Raw genomic sequence first — 27,084 nt, 5'->3', positions numbered from 1 at the left:
CTGTTCAAGGAAAATGCATCACACAGGGTGGGCTCAAGTGGAACAGAAGTAGCTGCAAGATGGAAGAGTGAATGAAAGCACCCAAGCGAGGATTGCAGCCTATGCTACAACAGTACAGAAAACACTTAAAAACAAAAAAATTCTATCACCCAGTTCCATGCTACAAACTTACTCTCTGCTTATTAAAAGTGTTTCAGTGAGAAAAATAAAATTACCATGGGGCTGAATTTCAGACAAGGGAGAAATTCAGCCTATTAATCATTGAGTTAATCTATTTATTCACCTTGGAAAAATCCTGATCAGGAGAAAGTCTATTAAAAGAATACAGGGATTCAGCTGCCACCTTGCTTACTGAATAGTCAATCAGAAAATGCCCCTCTGAACCCTGCGTTAATAAAATTCTCATTAAATGCAAACCTGCACAATGTTATCTTGAAGAGGCTCATTAGTTTAAAAAAAAAAAAACTTGTCTCAAACCATGTTTATTTCCTCATAGGTGAGAAGGTGAGTTTTGAAACCACTAACTGCTGCACCTTCCTATTTCAACCTCATCAGTGCTGCAGCTTTATCTTGCAGTCTATCATATCTCAATTATTTATGAAAACCACAGAGACAAATCCACAGACAGAAATTATAATGACTATTATGAGATAGGACAGCAATCAGAATCACTCATTCTGGTTTGGTATGTAAGATTTTCAGACAGATAAGGATATTATTATTCTTTCTTCTTCAATTTTTCATTTTCTTTGGGTTGAACAGAAATTATGAATTATCTGTAGAAAGGAAAGAAGGCAGGAATAGTCTCCCTATCTCTTAATACTCAAAAAGAATATTCATGACTCCTTTTTTGACTGGAGTAAGGACAACGAAATTCAAATAATCAACAACAACAAAACTCGGACTCTACTGGAGAATTTTTAGTCCAACTAAAAGGTGCTGTTCCTACCATAATAGGACACACAAAGGGGGATCTCTCTGTGGCTGAGTTTAAAGAAGAACATGTGTAAGATTCTCTAGGCATTACTCATCCTGTCTATTTAAGCAATTAATCAGCAGAGCTCATCAGTCCAGCACTGTGGGGTACAAGCAGGACTGTTTGGGTGTCTCCTCAACAGTAACTCCTGTAACACAAATGCACTGCAGCCTTGAAACATGGTAAACAACTCACCATTCCTCCCCGGGCAGAAATGCACATAAAATTGTACACTAGGATTTAAGACACTTGTTAAAGCCCACTGTATGCATGCACAGGCAGATGCTTTTATATTTCTAAGACCCACTAAAAGCCCCAGGATAAGGAAATTGCAATGTTTATTTATTTTTAAATAGCTTGTGTAATGAGACCAAGATATAAACCAAAGCATGACTTTGCACTTCACGGTTACAGCAAAAAAGCAGGTAATCACTGCTCATAAAAACTTCACAGAATAATGAAGCAAGGTGAGGAAAAGATCCGGTGTGGATTTCTCTAAATTCATTTCCTTCATGGCAAAAGCACCCAAATAAGACACAGTACACTAAGACCACTCTAAGGGAAAACCAAAGGGGCACAAACAAACAGGAAACCCAGATATTAGGGAGCTAAGCCACCTTCCAGTCCCCGTCACCATCACATTGTCAAACACCTTCACAAAAGCACACTACCTTTGGACTTCTCTGGCTGCTCTGACATCTATTCAGCTAAAGAATCCTTCAACTATAGTATTTTTACCACCAGAAGAAAACAAACCAGAAGACAGAACTCTCTTCCTTCCCTTTTTTGAGAGCGAGGAAATGGGATAAATCAAACAGACTAACTTCTCAGAATTCTAATCCCTCTCAAGGCCTTGAATCATCTGTAATTTAGACCTTTGCTGATTTCACTGAATGAAAAGCAGTCACTCATGAAATTTCAACATAGATGAGCAGTTGTGTGGAGAGAGGAAAGCTACCATAAGTCCAGAAGATAAACAGACTAGAGGCTCCACTGACTGCAGACATCACCACCTTCTGAAGACGTCTGATACAGGTTGTCCTTGAAGGTGTATCATGTTCATACCATAACAGGACACACAAAGTGGGGTTTTGCCTTTTTTTTGGTTGCATCTTGTCTCAACTGCATGCTGATCTTCACAAAAGCAATTGCAAAGTCTACAGGAAATAAGCCCATGCAAAGTCTTGGTTCCACAAACCAGAGGTGAGCACAAACTCTCTGTGATCACTTGGTTTTTCTCCCTTCCAAGTGTAGATTTCTCTTGCTGGTTATACAGAGCATTCCCAGAGCAGGCTCTGTGTCACATTAAGTGACATTAGTCAACAGCCACCTGTTCTGCTGTTTCACTCCAAGTGCACTATCTACCCACACATGTTCACTTACATCTGTTTAAAAAAACCCAAAAATAAGGATAGCAGCAAAATAAGTCTTGAATCATATATGATGTTATCAAGCTTACAGACTTTTTAAGGGAACCTTTAAGTGGTTTACAGACATGTTAGGTGTATATTGTCTTGAAAAATGCCCTCAGGGATTTTGTCCTACACAATGTCTTTTGTAGTGAGGAAAACAGTAAGTCCTAGCAATGCAACATTACTGAGCTACTTGGTGTTGCACAGACACCAAGTGTCTGGAGTGACTAGGGAAGCGACACACAGATTATTTTTTTTCAGTATAAGTACTTTTATCTTTTATGGTTTGTTTACATGCCAGAGCTGAGAAGTAAATTTTCGCTCTCAACATTCCTCCATTTTCCAATCAATCATATCCATGATCTTCTTACCCAGTTCCCAGCTTGGTCACTAGTAGCTGCTTTAGGTCCCATAAAAATAAATTATTGCCATTGTGAAAGAATACATACCTAGATTTACACTCCTTAGCCTTACAAGTAAAACATCATTTCTCCTCTTCTGCCCTTGAACTGGAAGTGGAGGTTTAAGAGAACATTGAAATGTCCTTAAATAATCAGTTTTAAACACACAAAAATCTTGCAATGTTAAGAGGCCTCAAATCTGCTTATTACAGCAGGCTTACAGTTCCCTTCATAGCTTTATGGAATTGCTATAGAACCACGCAACAGAAATCCATTAGGTTCACAACTGCTCTGCCAGCACAGCATTATTCTCTGCTGTACAACTTCTCCCAAGAATGATATGAGGATTAATTCATTACAGTTTGTGCTATGCTTTGAAAGCACTCAGTCTACAGAAGAGCTAAGAGAATTATTAGGGGACAATCAAACCCTGGTGATCATTCCTTTATGCCTGCGAGCCCTGTTTGAGCAACAACTTAGCCCAACAAGTAGAACAGATTCAAAACAAAATTCACTAAAACAAATGTGTAACTGTCATGATAAAAATGTAGTCACATACAGGAAATGAGAAACTTTAAAAGAGCAATTAACTTTTACTCCTTACCTAATATTGACTAATGCATGGGTCACCTTGCTTGCAGGCTCTTTCCATTGACCAGCATTGGTAGACAGCCTTAGAACTGAAAGGAGAAGACAGTTAACAGTGCTGGCACAGAACTGGCAATTTCATAATTCAAAACAGAAAAAAAAACAATCTGCTTTGGCAAGATGGCAGTCCAGGAACCACATCAAAACAAAGGTCATCTTTGACAATCTGTGATCCAGGGTAGAAGTTCCCTTGAAAGCCCATCTAAAAAACATAAGGAACATGGGAAGGGTGAGCAGAACAGAATAATGACTTGAGGCAGAGGGGATGGGAGAACCTGGGTCCGCCGGACTGGTTTCACTATCACATACAGAGTTCATTTCCCCAGAAACAGAGCAGCATCCCAAGCCTAGAATAGCTCTTATTCCACACACAGCTGTTCTCCTCCAGCTCCTGTTTACACAAGGTTCCATCTGAACAGGACTACATACTGCAGTCAAAACTTAATGAAGAATTCTCCACATGCCCATTTATCTAGAGCTGCAGAGAGGAGTTACACACCAGTGTAAAGAAGAAACACTGCCTGTAGGAAAAAGGGTGGTGTTCTCCTGCAGAGATGGTCTCTGACAGACTTAAGAGCAGATCTGAAAACACTCTGTAACAGGAAGAACTTCTAGGGAATCCAATTCTTTTCTGCCAGAATACCAAAAATATTTATTTAGGTCAAAATATGTAGTGTTTTTATGGTGGCAGTTACTTGCACAACTCCTGGTAAACATCAAAACAATAACAGATCCTGCAGCAGATGTTTTGATTAATTTCCATCTTGCCTGAACAAAGGGAATTTTCTATGAATTTGTACATGCAGGCTTTTCTGGAGGTTAGACTCCACAAGAAAGGTTCACCCTCAATTTAGAAGTGAAGGAGCAGCTCACCATCCAAATTTAGGATCATCCAGAAACATGGATTCTACAAGTGAATGCTTAAACACAGTGGCTGCATACTTATGCCTATAATTGAAGGACAGAAGCTTTCAGTCCTGTAGATGTGGATCAAGCTTAGTTTCAGAACAAGAGAAAAAAAAACAAATCAATTAGATTCCACCTCCACTCCCAACATGGAAAGTTTCAACCACATTAACAGAAGAACTAAAGGACTGAGTAGCTTTCTCATCTGTGCTCACAAATACCCTAAGGCAAGGGGACAGAAGGGTCACTGTAATCTCAGAGATGGGCTGACAAGTAAAGGGAAGCTATCAGGACACCTGGTAGCTTTCATTAGCTTGAGACAGGGCTACCTTCCCACCTTTTATTCTACCCTTACATGTCATCTGCAGAAAAAAGTTGTCATCTCTGAGTAACATTGTTTTGTCAAACAGTAGGCACTGTACTAGAATATATGAAGTAATATATTCAATTCAGGCATCTGCAAGAGTAATTCAATGGGGTTTACTCTACATAGGAGGATGGCAAACATTCATGTGATAAATTGTTTCAACAGCTCAGTTGTGCGTTTTGCAACCCAACTGAGAAAGTATTTGAGTGCATTATTCTTGTATTCCACTTACCTACAGCTTCTACAGGGGATGGGTTTGAAAAAAATATTACCTAGTAAAAGCACCTCATCTTACTAGTTGCAACTCTTGGGAGTAGAAAATGCGTTAGCAAAAAATCTTATGCACTCAAGGGCATAAGGGGCACTCGAGGGCACAAAAATGGCCAAGCACTCCCTTATGTAACAGTTGAAAACTGTGGGAAATTTATTCAAAAGGACAGTTTGTTTCTGCTTGCAGTTACTGGGGTACTCGGCTACTTTCATTTAGGTGAGGATGTCTCTCCCCCATGTCAGAAGGGGGCTGTGGCCCAAATGTCTGCCCTTTAGCTCTCCTTATACATTTACATCAATTCCTGTTGTTCCTTGGGTGATCACGCTGAGAAGGGAGCAGAGGGTGAAGGAATGAAAGGTCTTTTTGGAATGAAGCAAACAAAGAACACAGCTACATTCTTTTTTTCACAGCTTCAAGTATGCAGCACACCAATGCTGCTGCAGGTGCCTGTTTATAACACTGACTGATTATGCCTCCATGCATTCCTTGCTTTTCTTTGTTCCTCTTCCCTTCTGGGTGACACTTGGCTCCCTTCCCTCTCTCTTGAAGGATGGCAGCTTCTCCCTGTTTTGCCAGGGGGCACATTCTTCAGTCCAGCAATTCACTTGTCACTGCAAGCAGGTTTGTGAGGGCTGTTTTCTTGGTTGCTTTGGCAATGAGTGAAGTAGATGTGATTTGTCTAGCACAGCAAGCTTCTTGCTGTAAGTTTCTCAAATTCTTTTCCAAATTCTTACTTGCATTCAGTCTTTCTCTATGCTGGGTGGTTTTTCAGTATGTAACCTGCTTTTTGACTTGAAATTGTCAAAGGTAATAGAGGAAAACTACAGAAAATGCATGAAATACCACATACTCCATTGTGACAATAAATTTATATTTCCAACATTAAGTGACAGAGGGAAGGGCAAGGAGCCTGTTCATATTTTTCTTGTGACATTAAAAAAAACTTATCCTTTTAGTAAGTTTTTCCATCTCTCAATTCTTAATTTACGAACATGCCCTAGTACACAAAACATGTTCACCCAGCACATCACACATCAGTAGCAGGCAGACAGGAAACACTTGAGACAAACATCCCTCTTCCACCACCCTCGCTTCCAGGCAGCAGCAGTCCTGACGAGTCAGGAGGTACTCACCCATCGAATAAAGGTTGTCAAAATTCTGGTGCATGCGAATGATTTCATAATAGAGCTCATCATAGCTGCTGGGAGTGGGCAGAAATGTGTCTCCATAAGTGATGAACATGTTGAACAGGTTCACAACCTAAACAAGTGAAAAGAAGTTGCAACAGGAACATTTATCCCAAATCTATTCTGCAACAGAAGCAATACACATTATGTCCAAAACTTTCAAAGGAATAGCTTGCAGTTGCAGCAGATCTTCCTTATAGTACCAAAGAGACCCACAAGAAGCTTAAATACTCTTATCTAGGGCCAGAAACACATGTTTCTATTTTGCATACAAAGGACCACAGAACAAAAAAAAAAAAAAAAAAAAAAAAAAAAAAAAAAAAAAAGAAAAAAAGAAAAAAAATTAACAAATCTGGAAAATTAAACTAGGCCTTTCCTCACACAGACTTCTTTATTTGAATGAGCCAGCCCTATAGTGAGTCCAAGCACTGCCCTTTCCAAACACCTAGTGAAACCAACCACGATATTCCTCTGCTTCATGGCCTTTTCTCATATCTCCTTAACAGGCCAGAAATCCTTTCTGGAATCCTTTCAGCATTACAATTCCTTCCTAATATTAATTCACAATTAAGTTGTTAAAATTAAGAGGATTTGTGCAACGGTAAAGATGCTCACCATAAGAGCAAGGGTGAAGATGTTGTGCTTGGCCAGCAACACAGTCTCATTAGACATGAGGAACTTCAACAAGTTGATCAAAGCTAGGAGAAAATAAGTATTTTTTAAATACTATAAAAAACAAAGCCATTCTCAACAAGTCATTTATATACAGATGCATTTACATTATTTAGCATAAATTAAACTAAATGCCAGCTATTCACCTCAGAAATATATCCATTAATATGTAGGGTTTGGCATTGCTTTTTGTTGCTAAAATATCCTGCCAAACAGATAAGCAACAACTATTTTACCTTCCCACATTTATTCCCCTTCACTGACTTCCCAATCAAATCTACTCAGGCTCAAGATACGTCCCTTGTTAACTCAGTCAGTTCAAGATTTTTCTATCAGCTAGATCCTGGAGCGAGCTTTGGGGCTGGAGAACCCAACTGTCTCGTTTCTGCTTCATATATCACCAACATGATGTATGCACAGGCAGCCCCAAACTGTCACTCTTGTTGATACCCGCAGTTATAAAAAATAAAAAAGCTAAGAAAAGCCCCACAGCACAGCTTTTCTGTAGCTCTGTGTCAGTGCTGCTGCACTGGTGAAAAGAAGGATGTAGTACTTTATTGTGTCAGTTATCTGGGGCTGTGCCGTAAAGATTATAGATCTGGTTCACACTTGTCTTAAATAATAAAACAACAAAAGCTCCTGCTGTAACCACCCAGTACCAGTTAGTAACAGTGGCAATTAACAAAAAGGTTGGCTAAAAATGCTTTAATCAAACAGACTTTACAATAAACAACTGCATTCCATGCACTTGAATAAAATGTAAAGTTTCTTGTCTTTTTTTTTTCCTAGTTGTTGAAATTTTCAGAAAACTAGTTTCTTCTGCATTATAGCTGTTCAGGAGTGAAAGCTGATGCCTGACTAGAAGAGGTTCTTAATGTACTCTCTGTTCTGAAGTCAACACATTTCAAGACTTAAAACATCTGAATTAAGATGTCCTGAAAAGTCAATGCTGGAACACTATACACATCTTTTTTAAAAGGTTCTTAATTATCTACTAATTAGTAACTTCATCCAACAGAACAATACCAGGCATTACTCCTATTTCTTACAGGCACAAGTAGAATCTGTTAATCCATTTTTTCCCCCACCATTACACAGGTGTCACACACCATTCAGTAACTGGTGAAAAAATAAACTGTGGTTAGGGAGAGCTCCACAGTGAATGCAGAAAAGACCATTCAGCCCAAAGTACAGGCTGTGAAAGAGGAAGAGATAAAGCCCAAGGAACAGGAATGAGGGATGGGCAGAATTTACATACTCATCCCCTTCAAGATTACAAAGTAATCACAAAAGGTAAAATCAAAAAACCTACAGCAAAACCATGCAAACACACCGGTCAGATCTTGAATTAAACAAGACTGTCAGATTCTGAATGCAGTCCTGCAACCTCTACTTTACAATAGTACAAGTTCACCAGGAGTATCACAAGTTTATATATGCACACCCAAAGGGAACCCTGCAACCCCAAAGTGGATATTTACCCATCCCAGGCAGAAGCTACTTCTGTCTAATGTTCCAGCAGGTGGCTGATGCTGAACTGCAAACCACGAATGAACAAAATTTTCTGCAACCTCCAGACATGCAAGTGATTTATCTTTCAGAGCTAGTCCAGGATTAACCATAAGGAATAGCATTTCTCCCTTCCATGTCAGCAGCTCACCTCATGAAGTAGATACATTAACACCTTTTCGATCCAGCCACATAACTCTGCATACCATCATCACCCCATCATCACACAAACTCCTGGGACCAAAAGCAGAGCCTAGATGCCACAATAACACTCTGAAAATACCCCTGTCAGTTCTTTTCCTGCAAAACAAACATTTCAAAACAAAGTAGCAGGTACAGATGGGCTCTCCACCGGAGCAAAGATCCAGCTAAAAACAGGTTGCCAAGGTAACCAAACCTCCACAGCAAAAAAGTCTCCTGCAGTCAGTGCCTTGGACTGCAGACAGCTGCCCTGCATCTCTATCACAGCAGCTCATTGGCCATTTCTCCATCTCATAGTTACAAGCTTGGTTTTACCTCCTGCCCAGCCACAAAGTCCGCAGGGCCACAGCTCATGACCAGGTGCTGCTGTTCAATTACCAGCAGCTTGGGTTTGTGGAAGCAAAGTAGCAGAGCTCTGGATTTCCTATGACAAGTTGTGAGAAGCCTCATGATCATTTCTTTACCTCTTACTCTCCCACAAGAGCCCGGCTGAATGGCCTTTGTCAGTGGGTCATGGCATCGTGTGACAAGCCACCAACAACCACCCAAAAGCTGTGAACATGAAAGCTGTCTGTGATGAGGAGAAACTATTTTTAAAAGAACAAGTGTATTTGTCCAGAGCACAAGCACCCACCAAATGACAAGAACAAGCACCCTACAACTGCCCACTGCAGTACTTCTCATAAACTACCCTGAAGCACTTGTACTGCTCTATTTTGGTGATAACACTTGAAGGAGAACTTTCTCTGTTCTATCCCTACATTTGCTTCAGCCATTGTGATGAATCTATGTTTAATTTTCCTGTTTCAGTTGGAAAGAAGACAAGAGATTACCTGTGCTTGAAATCAGTATTTATACCTGAATTGCACTGAATCACAGCCCACTCAAAACTTTCTGTGCTGTTCCTTCCCTAAGAACTAGGAAGAAGAGGGACATGCTTCACATGAAGAGGAAACTGTGGGCTCAGAGCCCAGTCACGAGAACTAACCCATCAAAGGTTTACAGTCACTGTGTGCCCTGCACTGAAAAATTTATCAACTGCTAGGAAACCACACATTCCTAGAAAAGTTGCAGCATTCCTAACTGGGATATACAGTACATCGATGCTAAAAGAGCAACCAGTCTTTTTCCACACCAGCACATTCTGCAGCAGCCTCTACTCAAGTGTCTCTAAGGACCACAAACACTGTGGAACCTTTAACTCCCTTTGCCATGTCTCTGCAGTTTGTTTGTAAGGCAGACCCTGTACTGAAAATTAGGACAGCTATGCCCTGAAGTTTTCAGAACTAGCAACTTTTAGATCTGGCTTCACATGCCTAGTGCCCTTCAGCAACAATTACACACACAAAATAAACCTTTAGAGGAAAGTCCAACTGACTGAACACCCCTCTGCCCTTGAGCTCCAACAGAGCACTGATGCTACTATTCCTAAACAATCTGAAGCCAAACCAGATGTGTCACATTTTCCCTACTGCAATCAACTGTTCGCCTCTCACACCCCACCTGCAGGCTGCCCTTTCTAGCCAGGAAATTTTCTTTTTTTTTTTTTTTTTTTTTTCTCCCAGCAGAGGAGCAATTCAATCTCCCAGCTGCACAGGCAGAAACAAATGTGTTCCTTGCTTGGGCTCAGCCACCTTATCCCAAATTATGCTCAAGGATTTAACAGCAATGGATGGTTTGGGTATGAGATCTATTTCAACATTAACTGGAAAACAGCACCATTTTTGCAATACCCTCTAGAGCCTTTTTTTCCTCCCCAAAGATATCTGCTCTTGGCATTCATTAGCAGGACCTGAAACACCCACTGTGTGAGTCTTAGAACATCCATAATTTCACAATACAACAGTGTGACTTTAGTAATAAAGGGAGAAGGCTGTAACTAAACGAGCAGCCACCAGTATGTTCATGTAAGTGACCTGAGCTGAGTACACTGGCTATGCTTCTTAAACCAACAAGAAGAGTACACAGCTTTGGACACCTATGTTTAGAAGCTCAAACCCAAGTAGACAAGCGTGCTGAGTGGACACAGAGCCATGTGACAGGCTGTATGTGAAAAGTGGTGTGCAGCAGGTTGGCTCTTGGACAATTTTCTCTCCAAAGAATTATTCTAGCGAAAGGATGAAAAGTGACATCATAGATATCCTCCCTACTTTTTAAACTGAAATGATTGCAGTGAAAGAACCTCTTAGCTCTTCTGCTGCACAGCTGCTTCTGAAGACACTTTCCCTTATCAGCTTCTGTAGCCACTCTGCCTGCTAAGGAGCAGCAGTACAAGCCTGCTCAGTTATTGCTGCCCTCCCTCAAGGCAGTTCTCTGTGAGGTGACTGTGGGCAGCCACCATCTCTCATTTTCTTCTACCAGGAAGGAGATAATTCCTGTTACAGTTGCCCTTCACTCCCTCCTTTCCCTGTTCCTATTCACATAGCAGACTTACCTTCTCTCCCTGTAAGCCTTGTTTCAAACAGAAGTATATTCAGCTCCAGGTGAATTTGGATTCACACAAAGTTGTTTTTTAGTGTTTCAGTGTTCTCTGCTTGGATCATGTGTAATGCAACAGGACCGTGGAGGTAGGCCAAAAGAAAAGGGGGGAAAAAAGTAGTAGTATTATCCCCTGGGCAAGTCAGAATGGAGCACAGACTCTGCCAGGAGCATCAGAAGGCTCTGATGCGTTACTGCACAATGGAGCAGAAGAGAAAAGCCCTGAAACACTCATCAATGAGAGCTGGATGGGTTGAGCACAGTACAGAGGCCTCTGTCACTGCATCTGCTGCACTTACAGGTCAAGAATCTTCTAATGGTGCATATAATGGCCCTCAAGAAAGGAGCAAGGCAGAGAGAGATGTGAGGGCTCCTCAGCTGCAGTATAACATCCACTAACAGGATCCAGTGCTCTACTAAAATTCTCCAATTTTCTACCCTTCAACTTTCAGGGCACACAGGGAAGAACAGTGATTTTCCCATTCCCTCTAGAAGTTACCATTGAACCAACAGCATATTCAGTGTCCTCCTTCCAGCGTCACAAATCACAACCCCCTTGGAAGGATCCCCACCCATCTACCACTAGAAGGCAGCTGATCATGACATCTGGGCGACACTTTGATGCTGCAGAGAAGTCATGTGCCCACAAGTGCTTCAGCAGGACAGTAACCACCCTGCACCTCCTACAGCCACCCTGTTCACATGTAGATACTGCCAAGGCAAGGTCCACACTACTCACTGTAGCACAAGGTAAGCCAGACCTAGTTAAGGCCTAGTGCAACTAAGAATAGAGTGGATTAGATTCTTCAGGAAGCAGCATTAGTCGTTCTGTGCTTCAGTTCTTCCAACATACAAGAGAAAACAGGAGTATTCTATCTGCAACAGCACTGGAAGTATAGACAGAGCAACACCGTGAGCCCTGGCTGCACCTGGCCAGATCAAAGGTCCACCCACACTTACTGTTCTGTCTCTAAATGGTCAAAATCAAACACTTGTTGGAAAACAACAGGCCAAACAATGCTTTCTAATATGTTCTTCCAGATTCCAAAATTCAGCATGATTCCCTCACACAAGGGAAGTTACAGCACAGAATGTGAAAAAAGCAGATTCTCACAACATGCCAATACCATAACCACAGACCAGTCCACTCTCTTGCTCCAGACTGGAAGTCACAAGGGCTAAGCTAGGATAACCATACAGCCCACTGTGCAGCTATGAGGACAAGAGACCCCAGAACAGAGTAATCACCTCTAGAAAATGCTATACCTGAAAGGCAATTTGGATTTAGGGAAGCAAAAGGCTCAAATATGACATTCTGGGATGACCTACGTGTTAAGAGGGTGCAGATCTGGCCACATTCAGCTTTGGCAAGCACTCAGAAGAGCAGTGATCAAAACAAACTCAGCAGGGGATGAGAATCTACAGATTGGGTTTGACAGGAAAGAACTGACAGAGGTATTTTCCAGATAGAGCTGTAGGAATAGGAATCCTGTCAGGGAAATAGTTACATTGCTATTACAAACTAACACATCAGAACTCCCTGAGGCACAAACTACCCCAACACCCTTGGACAAGAGAAGCAATTACTCAGGGACAGCACTTGCAGCTTCCTGTCAATCACCACAGCGTTAGAACACAGGACTCTTGCACCAATGCTGCAGTCCCCTCTCCGGAGAAGGAGAAGCAATAAAAGCTCTGTCAACATCACCAGTCAACATGCTCCAGCTCCCTCCTCTGCTCAGATCAGGAGGGAGCACCCTGCTCCCTGCTCTAACAATCACCTGCCTGGACACTCCTCCACCCTCCCTCTTGCTGCCACAGGCACTGCCGAGTTCCTCCTCCCAGCCACCACAGCTCTGTGGCAAAAAGCAGCTGGCAACTGGCAGGCTCCCCATCACCAGCACTCTACAGCTGCCCTCTCTTTTCCCCGTGACTGGCTCTCAAGGGTGTATCCATGAAAGCAGGCTGCTTTCTTAATGAGAATCAACAGCTTGCCAGAGGGCTGGAGGACACGCTGGCACAAGCCATCGCTCCCAGGATTAGTCGAGCAGGCTACTTCACTTCCAAGCCTTTACTCTCTTTATATAGCCCCCACCCCTGGTACTCACTGTTCCCACCTAAATGGAGCCAACAGTGTGAAATTGCAAGCTTAATGGAAATGCTGATTGCTGATGCCAGGGCAATGCTGCTAGATGGCAATCCAGCAAGCAATAAGAAATAACACAAATTTTCCAACTTCAGCTAAAGCTCAGATGAACAAGATGCTTTTTTCTTACAAATAAATAAATAAATATTAAAAAAAAAAAAAAAAAGCACACACCCACAAGCTTCATCCCTCTTTAGAGGAAAGGGTAGTATTGAGCTCAATTCTATTTTGTCTAACAGTGTAGCTTCACACTGTTAAACAGTAGTCTTGGGAGGTAACGTTGCACATTTTTGCCTCAGGTTTTAAAACAGAAAAGGTGGAGAATCTGGAGAAAGAGAAGAAATATTGTGTGAGAACATGGAAAGACTACAAAGTAAGGAACCCAGGAGTGATGCTGCTTGAACACAAAAAGGGGCATGGGATAAATTACTGAATTCCGAGTGCTGCAATCCCTCCATGCAGATAAAGAAACAGCTTTCAGAAGCTGACTGTAACACTTCTATTATCAGTGGGACCATTTCCCAGGAGAAATTATCACACTATCTCCACTAGGTCACTATGATCTGCAAACTGTTAATGATCCACAATCAAGATCCACAATAAAGCTAGCATTTGCTATCTTTATTTAAAACATGACAGAGCAACATATCTGGATGAGATCTGCCTGGCTGAGGCAGGATGACCAAAAGGTTGCCAGACTTTTATCCATGCAAATGACTAAATTCCATTTGTGCTTATCTGAGCAAGGCTTTGCTAAGAAATTCCCACCCTCATCTCACCAGGTGATCAATAATAGCCCCAAATCTTATATTTTTTCTGTTCACTAGCTATCAGGGTCAAACTCTTTGCCATCAGTATTAAAATACATTAACATAAAGTAAAAGTAAATAAGAATTATGTAAAAGCAGATGCTTCCTAAAAAATGACCCATGCAGGGAATTTAGAACATCCCCCTTTACAAGAAAGCCACTGAGTTTCTGCATTTCTGACACTATCTTCTTCAAGAGTTTAACACCAGGGCATTTCACTAAATGGCTGGAGTGCTCCCATGAAAATATTCTAGCTTTGGTTGAGGAGGTAATGTGAAAAGGTGAGCATGACATTGTCCCACCAGCTGAGAATGACAGCAGAATACTACAAGCAGACATTTGCAGTCTTCCTTCTGACCTTCCCATCCTGCTGCCTGTAAGAGAGCTGTGTAAGATGGGACTCGGGTTTTCTTTGGGGTAACATGGAGTTCTGCCACGAGTACAAATTAAATAAATCAATAACTATCAACCCACAACACACACCACAAGTATAAACAAAACTTATTTTATAAAACCATCTTTCAATTTCAATCCTTTCCTGAATTCCTTCAGTATGATAGCTACATCATACTGTGAAATGGATAACAGGATTAACAATTGCATTCCTGCACCCAGTTTGGGCCAACACAGTACCACATATTACAAGCACCAACACTCCTATAATAAAGAAAATAGGACCCCCTAAGGGCTGCAAACTCCCAGTATGTATTCCGTGGCACACAACAGTTACAGCCTTTAGTTTGTGTGAAAAACTGAGTCATTTGCTAACTGGCCAAGCAGCTCTATGTTCTTCCAAACTCTCATGGCATCCAGTGACCAGGAACTTTGCCAGTGAACTCGACTGTCTGGTACACCAGTGTGTGAATCCTGCCTCCACAAGAGCAGCAAGATGATAAGCTTCCTTTGCCAGATAGCTGCTGCAGAAAGTGACAGTGACAGCTGGATTAGAGATGAAGGGAAGACACAACATCACCTGACTTCCAGTCTGTTCAGCAACATAAATCAGAGGGTTGAAGCAGACCTGATCCAGAGTTGTAGAACCAGAAATGACATAGCTAACACATTCTCAGCAATCAACATTTCAGTCACAAAAATAATAAAGCAAAGTGATTAAACAGTACCATTTTAAATATGCACTGCATAAGGGCAGTATTATATATACTGAAAGTCGGGGGGGGGGAGATTCTCCTCCACAAAAAATTGCTTCTTTAAAATCTTCCACACAGGAACCTTTCATGTTTTTAGTATGCACCCAAAAATTTTTGAATGCAGTACTATCCTTGTTATAAATACAGAACCTGACAAAAAGATCTGAAGAGTGTACCAAAAAAAAAAAAGTATTTTTTCTAGTAGCATTGTAAAAGCCTGCTTTGATAACCCTAAAATGAAAAAGGAGAAAAATTAATATCACTTCTTGATAATGCTACATATTTGAAGCACCCTTATTTTAACAGTGCGCTCTGCATGTACCAAATTAACTAAGCTACAAGATAAGGAACTACAGCCTTACATTAAAACAATTTGAAAACTGATCTTCAACTGATCTTAATAATGATAATACCCACTGTTAATCCTACTTTGCATTCAACTACCCCAATAAATAGCTATTTCACCATTATTATAATTCAGATTTTTTAGGCTCTACTCTTGCTATTAAAGTCTTTATTAGTGTTGCTTTTCTGTTTCTTTAAACACAGCTTTTGCTTAAAGCAAACCATAGCAACTGCAAAGAAGTTACCTGCACCCCCTAAGCTCAGCGTGAATTGCTCAAGCATTGCTAATTTTGAAGTGGGAGGAGTTGAAGAAATGAGGTCTTTTTATATAAAAAGCTTAAATGACTCATGAAAACTCTTCTGGCATAGCTCATACATGCTTGACAACAACAACAACACATACAGCACTGTCCATCACTCAAGCACTGTACAAACTAGCCCAAGAACACTGGGCATTACAGGCTGTTTCTGAGACCAGTGAACTGGCTGTTCCCAAGTTTCCTAATTGGCTCCAGAAAGTACCTTACACTTGACATTCAATTAATCAGTGTTTAAAAAGAATAAGGTACCTGGCATAACAGTCCAGAAGACTTCCAGTTGGCCAAAATGTCTGCAAGCAAACAGGTCAATAGAGTCATAGCCACTTAGAGTTTCTGACCTTGGCCAAATTTCCAGGCTAGTACCAGCAATGGTACATTGTCAGTGGTGAAAAACCTGAAGATTTTCTTTAGCACTTAAAGGGAAGAGCTGCACCCTAATCACTGGTGGAACAAAAGTGAACAGACTGCTGAAAAGGGCTACTAGAAAAGAACCAAGATCAACAGACATTTCTCAATCTCAATGTCTGGTCTACCTAGTAACTGCCTTTGCCAATCGCTTTCATAGGTTAATCAGATTACAGCTGCTTTTTACTCTCCAGTCCTCTTTTTAAGATGTTCCAGAATTTAGCTCTACTAGTGATCTGATATTTATTTTCACACTGCTTTTAGCTAGAACCAGCTTCTACACACTACTGTTGCCACCCACAGATTTTTCTTTCTGTCAATCCTATTTCCAGCTCTCAAATCCTTGCATCTTTCTCTGTCACCTAAACATTCTTGGTCATCTGCTCAGCACAGCCAGAGATTTATATTGCTTTGAGTGCCATGGCCCCAGTCCCTTAACTTAATGCAGAAAAAATTATTCTAATAGAGAAGCTCAGGCTGGATCACATCCAAAGACTGTAACAATATTGTTCTTCTTTAAGCTCAGATGTTGCAGAAGAACGTTCAACAGAAATAAGATGATATGGAAACAATGTGCCAAATAATGGCATATCCAAAAAAGCATAAAGTATTACAGACTGCATAAACAGCATGATACGTGTCCTGAGAGATGCCAAAGCACCTGCCTCCACTGCTTTTCCCTGCCATCACTGCAAATTAAAATCAAACAGAGTAAATGCAGGAACTCTCAAAGTGCTGCTGGCCTTCCATACTGAAGACAAAGCATCCACAAAGGAAGAGCATCAATCCATCAGATGACACCCCAGTGGCTTTCCTTAATTAGAGATTAGCTAACATTAGATTTGGCAAGTGAACAGAAGGCTCCATACACTGCTACTGCTTCCACCTCCAGCCTTTATCTCAGTTCCTCCGCACCCTATACCGACTCCCTGCCCCCAGCATTCTCTTTGTCTTCTTCTCCCACTCAATTTTCTGCCTGAAAAAACTCTCCTCCTTTTATGTGCCAGGTATAACTCTCTCCCTTTCTTTCAATACTTCCTTACACAAATTCCCCCCAGCTTCTTTGTTCCACTCAGCTCTGTTGGGGGGCCTCCATTGCTATTATCCACAGGGGCATTGCTTAAGTCATCACACACTTTGTCATTCCAGAAGACAAGTGTGGGCTTTAAGACCTGCTGTAAAGCACACCTGATGGGGCAACCTGGTATCTCAGACCTTACAGTGAGTAGCTGCTCCCTTTTGGCTCTTCATCCAGCAGTGATTACTAACGCTTCAATCCAAAACAAAAGCCTGATGGTCATACAAAGGACAGAAATTATTTCAGAAATATTGTGCTCTGGTTTGAAATTGTCTGTCATATAGATCAAGACCACAGAAAGAGACATTCCTTCACATCAAAGGCAGTAGCATTCTGGGTAATCAAAGAGCAACCTTGACAGGGTCAGAGAAAAGTATGAAACAGATCTCAAGATAGGGCTGGCAATTAGCATTTATTCTGCAACTTATATAGCATTCTAGAAGCACACCTGGAGCAGCCAGGACCTGCCCTTTTACAGGTGTATGCACCATTTCACCCAGGGTCTTCCAGCCTGTATAAACCACTTAAGCAGCAACAGAAGAATCTCTCTGTTCACCTCAACATCCTATTAAAAAAATAAGAATTTTGAAACAGTCTATGGTAGTTTACTCTCAGAAGAGGATCACCTAAAATACACAAAAATCTATCGTAAGCATGGAGCTCTTCAGCTCCATTGGGTGTGCCAATGTTTCAGTTCCTTCACAGAAACCTGACCAACCCAAGTGTTTTTATATTACTGCTTTGCTTTCAAAGCATGTGCAGTACTTAATGCTTCTGAGGCACTTTATGTTTCCAAAGGTCTATATAAACACCAGCTAATTAGAGACAGCTAACAAGAATATCCCAAGATGCTGAATCTCAGTGTGTAGTGAGTATGTTAATTTTTTCTCCCTCCCTAAAATAGGGAAAGTTAAAGATTTAAAGATGCCAATGAGTGTGCTCCCTGAACTGTGGAACAATACTTTCAAGCAAAAGGTGCTATATTTCAAACTTCTATTCTACCAGTGCATAGAAAAGCAGAAAATTCCAGCCTGGCCAAATAGAAATGGCCCTGGTTCACTGTAACTGCTGAGAAGACATCACACACATTGTCAGATGCAATTTCCATTCACAACAGACATCCACATTGTACACACTCATCTCCTGAACTGGCACTACACAACAGCCATGCCTCTAGGGGCTCTGTTCTGAGGAAAACAACTGAAAAGGAATTGCTAATCCCTTAATTAGTGGCACCCACTTCACCTTCTGCAGGAATAATTTAGAAAGTCTGAATGGGCCACATGTCATGTAAGGTGAAAATTCAGTAACTGAAACTGACTCAGGTTGTTGGTTCAGTTCTCAGTACCTACATCTCAGCTGGGCAAGGCTACTGAAGGGAAGTACTCAGTATCAATTGAGAAGAGCTTCACAAACCACTGATCACTGCCTCTTTCAAAAGCCATCCTCTCAAATTTCTGATGGGAGTTGCATTACACTAGGCAAATCGCTGATCCTAGGTCTCAAGCACAGCTCCAGGAATACATAATTAGGGCCATGTTCCCTTGAATTTTCATAAAGCTCTTGTTTGAGCCACAACAGCAAGGGGATTAACCGTGCTTTCCTGGCTGAGCTACTTCACTGGCTAGAGAAGAACTGAAGCACAAACCATATCCACCAAAGATGCCTGTTAGGTCTCATCATCCATTCTGCTACTCCCCTTCCCAGACCTCCCACACAATGACTGCATCAGGTAGGAGTCCTACAAAGCTGTCCACTAGATTATGTCAGACTCCACAATACTTATTTATCTGTGTTGGGATGCAAGTGGCACGAACCAGACTATCTACCAGCAACTCAAAGGTCAGAGTTAAAAGCCTCTCTTCCTTCACACTGACATTTCAAGGCTGCCCTCTTTAGGAGCTGCAGACACTATTCTTTGCATCTCTTGCAGTAAAAGGAAAAGCAAGGTCCATCTCCCTTTACCCAAGAGCCTACCTCCTTTCTACTCACAAATATCTGAGAGAGAAATACTACTCCATAAAACATTACTCCATTTTCTCCAATCAGGTAAAGAGAGACTCAGGTAATGGAACAGAAAAACAAAGACATTTGGATACCACAGTGAGCATGGAAGACAAGGAAGTAAATTAGCTACCATTATGATAATGAACTGGCTTTCCAAAGGAGGCAATTTGCATGCAGCAACTAAGAAGCAACATAAAGATGCTTTAACAGAACTGCTGCTTGCTTTTCAACCCAGCAGCAATGGAACAAGCAGTCACGGCCACAAAACAACCATCACTGTGGGTTTTTCCTATTTGGCTGTCTCTGCAGAGGCCAAGTACCTGACCAGAGCTCCCTCCAAGTGTAATGTAGCCTCACTCTGCATTTCTTCTGGTAGCACAGCAGCTTGTGCACAATCTGAATGCACCGTCTGGAAAAGAGAGGGCAAAGGATTAATGACATTGTATCTTCCCACAATTCTACAGCAAGCCTGGAAATATCACTGAAAACAGCAGCAGGGAAATAGACAAATTCAAAGACTATCAGAGGAAGATGGGAGTTGTGACTTTTGCCTCCTAAGGGGAATCAACACTCACAAATGAAAGAATCTGACCAAATGAAAAAAGGGGCCTGTATGCCAGTTTACACTCAACAGGATAGGACTGACCACATATGCATGTTTGCTGTTCAATAAATACTTCTCACCTTTTGCTACCCTAACCTAAGGGCCTCATAAACTCTACAGAATGAGTTACTTAACTTGCAATGAGATACTGCAAGCTACTGTAATATTTGGACACAATGGAGCTTCTCTGTTTCTCTGGCCCCAGTGAAGAGGCTAAAGGAAATGAGGGTGTCAGAAAAATGACAGGATTTTTTGTTTGACTGAGGTGTATGGTTTAATTACACTAAAAAAGAAAAGAAATATATTTCTATCAAAATTTCCAGTCTCCTTAATTTAAGTATGAGCTTTGGAATGTTCATGCAATACACATGCAAGCTCTGGAACCCCCCAACATACAAGAAGTGCACTTGTCAAGTCTCCAAATCCTGTAGGTCTCTATAGCATCTAATCTTCATACAGACTCTTAGGTGCACAAACATTCTTCACAAATAACATCCAAACTAAAATTACAGTACAGTGAGTAAATTCTCTAACACTATCATTATGGACAAGACAAAAAATATATACAAATTTGAATTTGTCAGGCCAAGCTATTTTTAGCTATCGACATGGAGAAAAAAAATAGAAGACTACAAAAAAGAAAAATCTCTTTCCCCCCAAATCCCTATTTCTCAAAAACACATTATCTCATTAAAACCCACATCTTTCTGAAAAGACATTGATGACAGACACTGCACATCAGATAAACATGGAGAAATTAAATTCTAAAAATTTGCATGGAATTTATTCAAAATGAGGTGAAAAGTTCAATACAAGGCTTTAAAACAAGGCTGTAGCAAAAAAATATGCAGAAGGTGTGCATTATTCTTTTCAGACCCACTGATAATCCCAAAAATACCACAATAAGGCAAGAACTGAAACTAACTTTTGAATAAAGGTAAAACTATTTATAATCGCTGAGCACGACATTAAGAGCTGCATTTCAAATTGGATTCTCATAAATTAAACCAAGAAAAGGAAGCAAACCAGCTAGGATAGACAGCTGTCTTCAGATCAGGAACAGCAATCCCTATGAGGAGAAATCTCCTGTTTCTGATGTTACTGGTACTGGACAATGCCCAGCACCTTTTCACTTCTGTATCTGCTTGGCTGTAAGTCAAGTTATGAAGTTATGAAGTTATCCATCCTGGTGGGGTGTCTCTCTTTTTTAAAAGTTTTGTGCTGAGGATTCATAACACAAATAATAGACAAGAAGTACTCTTAGTCTAAGGAACCTGGATTTCTCTTCTAAATATTAATATGCCCAGCCTTGTGCAGCTTCATATTGTCACCTCTTAAATGTACTGCAGAGAAGTATGACACTACTTGTGCATTCAGAACACCCACTTTGTCTGCAATAACTGTGTCTGCTATGGGATGGTTTCAGACAGGAGCAGAGTGAAGGGACTGCACAAACATGCCAAAATAAATGGATACAAATGTCCACTGATGGTTGCTACTGCTCATTATTTCTAGTGTTACAGGGTTTCTAGATGTGATGCTGCTTTTGAGTCCAAACGTTTCACACCCTTCTTGTGAAACTCCAGAGCATTACATCCATCTACAATTAGTTCTGCAACTGTCATAAAAAAAATAAAATCTCACAAACTCAATTGAACTGCACAACCCTTGAAAAGGCACTGTAATTGCAAGTTTATTTGGGCAAAACCAGAATATGCTGAAAAGTTACCTTAGGGGAAAACACCCTGTGTGTCTATCTTTGCTCCAGAATATAGTGCTGTTCACATCTTGGGGAAATTCAGCACTGCACAAACAGTCAGAGCAAGGCCAACAAACTGTCTAAATCCTATTTCAGCCCTCCAGGCTAAAGCAGTACAAAGCATTGGAGAGGCCCCTGTGGGACACAGGGAGTGCTCATGAGTAGCTCTGTCCTCTTGTCTCCTTTTGCCCATTGCTAAGTTTTACCCCTTGCTGCCTAGGAGGCCACTTCAGGATTAAACCTCCCTCCCTCTCCACACTGCCTTCCAGGCCTCGTGTCAGTCATCCTTGCTTTTTCAAAACTGTCTTTTCTGTTTCTAGACCAAGATTCACCTTCTGGGAAGTGGGGATTGCTGCAATGACTCTGTGTTACGAAACTTCTTTTAGACTGAAAAGCTCTTTGTGTTAGATCAAGTAGATTAGGGAAACAGTCTGAAATTGAATTGCTTTCAATTTTCTGGCACACAGAGGATTTTTGAAGTAGAAAAAGTTACTGGAAGAGTTCATGAAAAGCCATCCCGCTCCCCACCAGCCACAAAGTGTTATTTCAGCCAGAAGATTGCTCTATGGGCAGGATTCTACCTAAATTCAAACTTCAAATGAAATCACAGTGAGTTACCCCACAGACACTTACACATAGAGATCCATAGGAAATTCTTTCATCATGTGTGTTACAATGAATTCCACCATCAAATCTGACAGAAAAGAAAATGATAAAGTAAGTATTGAGGTGGCTACTGTTAGCTTTTAGTAGACTACAAGGAAGTCAAACTGCCCCACCTACCTATCTCTACCAGACAATAGTCCTGCTTAGATGAAAGGGATTTCACTTTTTTTGTTTGTTTGTTCTAAAGAACAGTAGACATTTGCTAGAACTAGAAAAGAACCTACTGGAAACCGAGGGTACATACTGTAATTTGCTTTGAGGCACTGCTTCCCCATATGGTTTCCCTCACTATTAGTCAAAGACTATACCATGAATTCTGATGTTTAGAATTGCTCTCATATTTCAAGCCCTGTCACTAATGGAAAATTCCATTAAGAAGCACATTTTAGAAAATTATTCAGAAACAATGCACAACCTGGATGCTACTTAAAGAGACATTGCAAATAACACCTATTTTTCCTAAAACAAATTCTGAAGCAAGTAAAGCTAGTTTGATCACAACACAGGCTAAGCTTCTGCTTAAGACTAATTTGTGGAAAAATGAAAAAAGCAGAATGTGTCTGACATTTAAGGGCTTCGAGTATGAAGATAAGAGGCAAAGAGTATAGAAATACAATTGAGAGAAGCTAATCAATGACAACTGAATGAGTGTGGGGGTGTGTTCAACCCAACTTCAGCATGAAATGCTTATACCAAGCCACTGGTAACAATCGTGAGCTGTAACCTCCTAGGGCAGTAACAGCCCAGCAGTGTGACTCAACAGTGACTAGAAACAGTGCAGGTGAGGAGTGTATGGGATCTGATAGCTCTAGAAAGACTCTTCATGCAGCTGTTGTGTCTTGGCTTCAACAATCACATTTGAAAATGCTCAAGTCTAAGACTGCTCTTGTACCATCAGGCTGAACAGCCTTTCAGGGATCCGGACTCCATCCATTTCTGAACCCACATGTGCTTTTGGCCTCCACAGTAATGAGAGTCACAACTTAATCATGTGCTGCAAGAAAAGCTTTCAACTACGCCTCCACATCCACAGGCAAAACCAATCCTAGCTACTAACATTCCTGTTGTGTTTTGGCTCAGAAAAGGCTCAATGCCCAGCAAACATATTCACAAATATGTTTTTGTGAACCACAGGTCTGCCATCATCTACAGTACTTTATATCTATAAAATACTTGTCGCTGCTACCACACTCACCTGAACACCAAATTTATTAATCAGCGGTCCTACCTCTTGTTAAAAACTCAGCTCAGATGGGCCAAGCAGTGTCTGTAAAACTTTCTGTAAATGTATATAGGATTATTGCTACAGAGCTGCAATCCTGGATTTGTCTGTGAGGTAGCCATGTACAAAGATGGGCATGGATTGCTGGAAACATCTTTAGTATGTAACTGACCTTCTTTTAAGTCCATCTGCTGCTCCATTTAATTCTCAAATCTCATATTTCTATTGCCCAACAAGAGATGCTTGAGGAGCCACAGGCACACAGGTGCTCTGACAACACTCACCGAGCACCGCACACACCAGCGGGCGGCAGGGCAGGTTCTTGTCTGCTGCTTTCTTCCGATGCCTCATTGGCTTCAAACACACAAAGATGAAAAGAAGTCAGCAGAAGACTCAAGTGACAGTTTGTGTATTACTGTATTTTTCAAGCAAATAGTACAATCAGCACAGGCTTCCTTTTGTCTTTTTCTCCAACTGCCGTCTTACATATACCAACCCTAAAGGCCATGGCTGGAGCAAAACTGTGCCTGCTTTCCAGCATGCTGATACTGGGGGTTTGTTTCTCTAGCTGTGTAGCTGGAGGGCACTGCTCTGCTGAGGGGAGGGACCCCAAGACAAAAACAAATCAGACAGAAATTCCTCCCCCTTGGTTAACATACTGATTTGTTTCTGACCCAGAAGTCTGATGGCATTCTTAACAGTGTGTACAGTAGTCAGTGGCTTTGGTATTCATTGAAACAGACCAGAAAGGCAAACTGGATAGCAAATCTGTTGTTAAGGGGTAATGACTAGCATCCTTGCAGTATGGTCTCCATAAAGTAAGATGTTTGTTTCTTTCTTGAACAGTGAGTGACTTTCAAGTGCTGCTTCACTACCAGATGAAGTGGAATTTTGTGCCAATACCACAAAGACAGAATGGCTCAAGTCAGGATAACCATTCAAGTTACTTGTAAGTGCAGAGCTTCATGAGCCACGTAAGGACACTTCTTCCACCACAAGAAAAAGCTCTGGAAAAATTACTTTCCTCCCTGAAGGTGAATTACTCTACCCAGAATAAGCCAAATAAGTGCACTCAGTGTAACTCCAGCTGGCTATTATGTATCACATGAGGGCTAATGCTTGCTGGAGATTAAGGCAGAACGTTCTCCCTAGCACTGATTTCCTCAGAGACCTCGTAATACGCAGCTCCTCGCCAGCTAGACAGGCCTCTAAATTCACTGACAGGCCAAAGAGCTCTTTGTTCTTTGAAGAATGGAGACACTCTGAGAGCAACTTCAAAATCATTCTGCAACTCCTGCATTTCTGACAGTATTTCCACATGCCTTCACAATGTAGGTTAGATGTCTGTGACAATTTTCAACATATACTTTCCATACATACTCAAATCCTCTGTGTTTGCATTCTAAAGAGAAAACAATCTGGAGGAAAAGACTCACCACTCTGTGTAGGTTTACACGAAAATTCATGTTGTCATCATGAAGAAAAGCATTAGCATATTGATCCTATTGAAAAGGGCAAGAAAAGGGAGGAGATGTGAAAAGCCCAACACCCTACAGCTGCCTTTCAAATCACATGTTTCAAACTCCCAAGATACGACCACCAAGCTATAAAGCCATCTGTCCATTTCTTCTTGTCCCACCCATGTTTCCAGTCACACAAAAGTAAACCCCCCCTCCCAATTTCACTTAAGAAAAATAAATTGCTAACAAAATAAGCAGTAGTTCGGTCTAACTTTCTCCCCCTTTGCTCTTTTAAACTCTGGACTGTACACACCGTGGTGTCACAAGTTTAACAAGTGCTCCAGGTATATTATATAAGAGGTGGGTCTCCAGCACCAGTTATGTGACTGTGTGGACAAAGGTTTCTCCTGGCATTTTGATTCCAGAAGCTACTACAGTACTAGCAGATATGTTTATGAGCTGGTCCACCCCTCAAGCAAATCTCATTCCAAGACCACCTCTAAATTAAAGAGACTTCTCCAGATAATGCACAGCCAGAATAGCTAATAAATATACCCTCTCTTTAATATCAGAACCGAAGAATGCCCTTGTTATGCAGGAACAGAATTTCTTATCTTGTATTATCTATGCAGCCACCTGAAGAACAAGTGCCAAAACCATTTAATTAGAAAAATTTTAAATGTAGATGATTTGTTTTCAGGCTGCACCCTGAAGAAACATTATTACAGAATCCTTACACGGGCTACCAACCTCACTGCTTTTTATTCTTTAAGGATGAAAGGTCTTTACTTGCAAGAAAGCAAGCAAAATGTAAATGCCACACAAACACAACCACCATTCGGGACATGAGTCAGCCATTAGAACATAGTCCCCATGAGACAGGGCCACATTCAGGCCAGGACTGCTGAGAGAACTCTGTGATGCTGCTTTCTCACCCTACTACCACGTTTGCTACTTGTCTTGTTTGTAGGGACCTACGAACACGTGACTTACTTTCAGACTTGTACCCTTCTTTGGCAGAAGGGATATGGCACAGCCCGTGTTTACCATGAACAGCACAGAGCTGAAAGCCATTAGCACATGACTCATCTAAAAGCCACACCACAGGGTCACTCAAAAGCTTAGAGAGAAAAGGCTTTGGTTTACTCTTTTTTCTCCTCATCCCCCAAAGTTGGCTAACTCAAATAAGATGATCCAATTTTCAAGTTTCAAGTCGACTTTAACAGTACTGCATCAAGTATATTAGCAAATAAGTGCCCGAGGACCTCACCACTCAGTACCACTGTGGATATTCAGCTCCTGCCCCACAGGAGGCAGGGGGATAGAGCCCTGCAGCACACCATCAGGTGAGCAGCTTCACAGGAGAAACCTACCTCTGCTATGCATGTCAGGATAATGAGGCACAGCTTGCCACTGTGCAGCCGGTGCTCATCTGCAAAGGAGAGAAAACAAGTCCTTCATGAGCCACAAGCCTAGCAAGGCTGAAGAGCAAGACAGCTGTTGCAGCAAAAGAAAAGCCCAGCTTGGAGATTCTTCACAGTCCTACTTCCCTCCATGACAGCTAATAGTATTAAGCACTCACCCTCCAGACTGGCCACTTAATCCCACCCACTTGTCACCAGTCTGCACCAACAGCAAAGGTTCAGGTTTGAACTTCCAACAGCACTGTAACAATCCGCTGGGCTACTGTCACATTCAGTTTTACTTCCACAGATATTCTAAATACTGTCCTTCTGTGACAGCAGAGACACACTGTTCCCTCTCTTAGACAAGGCAGAAAGCAAAACATCACCTTTGCTGTAGGTTATGAAACAAGCAGCAAAGCTTTCACAGAGGCACAGCACTGTGCAGCAAAACAACTGCTGACATTATGCTCTAAGTTCCAAGCTTTAACCCCAATATTGAGAGACACAACCTACTTTACTCTTTGTAAAAACATGAAAGAAGGGACTCTGCAAAGACTTAGCATTTTAAGCCAAGAGTTTCACCCTGATCATGTTCCACAACTTCTTATTCATCTCACAACTTCAAACAGCTTTTGCCTTGAATGACAGCTGGAGCAAAACATAGAAGAAATCTCTGGTTCA

The 27,084-nt window shown here is 41.4% G+C and overlaps 1 protein-coding gene across 3 annotated transcripts in view; it reads right to left on the bottom strand.

The window, feature by feature from the left end:
- Positions 1 to 27,084, bottom strand: part of ARMH3 (armadillo like helical domain containing 3) — a 123,574-nt gene that overhangs the window by 65,021 nt on the left and 31,469 nt on the right. For all 3 annotated transcript variants that reach the window (XM_059851805.1, XM_059851804.1, XM_059851806.1), the window contains exons 16-23: positions 26,371 to 26,429; positions 24,974 to 25,039; positions 23,822 to 23,891; positions 22,283 to 22,343; positions 19,607 to 19,695; positions 6,784 to 6,866; positions 6,115 to 6,241; positions 3,394 to 3,469 (exon numbers count right to left, since the gene is read on the bottom strand). In XM_059851805.1, the coding sequence (XP_059707788.1) occupies positions 3,394 to 3,469; positions 6,115 to 6,241; positions 6,784 to 6,866; positions 19,607 to 19,695; positions 22,283 to 22,343; positions 23,822 to 23,891; positions 24,974 to 25,039; positions 26,371 to 26,429 (631 nt within the window). The remainder of the gene's footprint in view (positions 1 to 3,393; positions 3,470 to 6,114; positions 6,242 to 6,783; positions 6,867 to 19,606; positions 19,696 to 22,282; positions 22,344 to 23,821; positions 23,892 to 24,973; positions 25,040 to 26,370; positions 26,430 to 27,084) is intronic.

Source organism: Haemorhous mexicanus, chromosome 7, assembly GCF_027477595.1.
Source record: "Haemorhous mexicanus isolate bHaeMex1 chromosome 7, bHaeMex1.pri, whole genome shotgun sequence".
NCBI classification, from domain to species: Eukaryota; Metazoa; Chordata; class Aves; order Passeriformes; family Fringillidae; genus Haemorhous; species Haemorhous mexicanus.
Note: the sequence above shows the minus strand (reverse complement) of the source record. Positions and strands in the feature narration are given on the sequence as shown.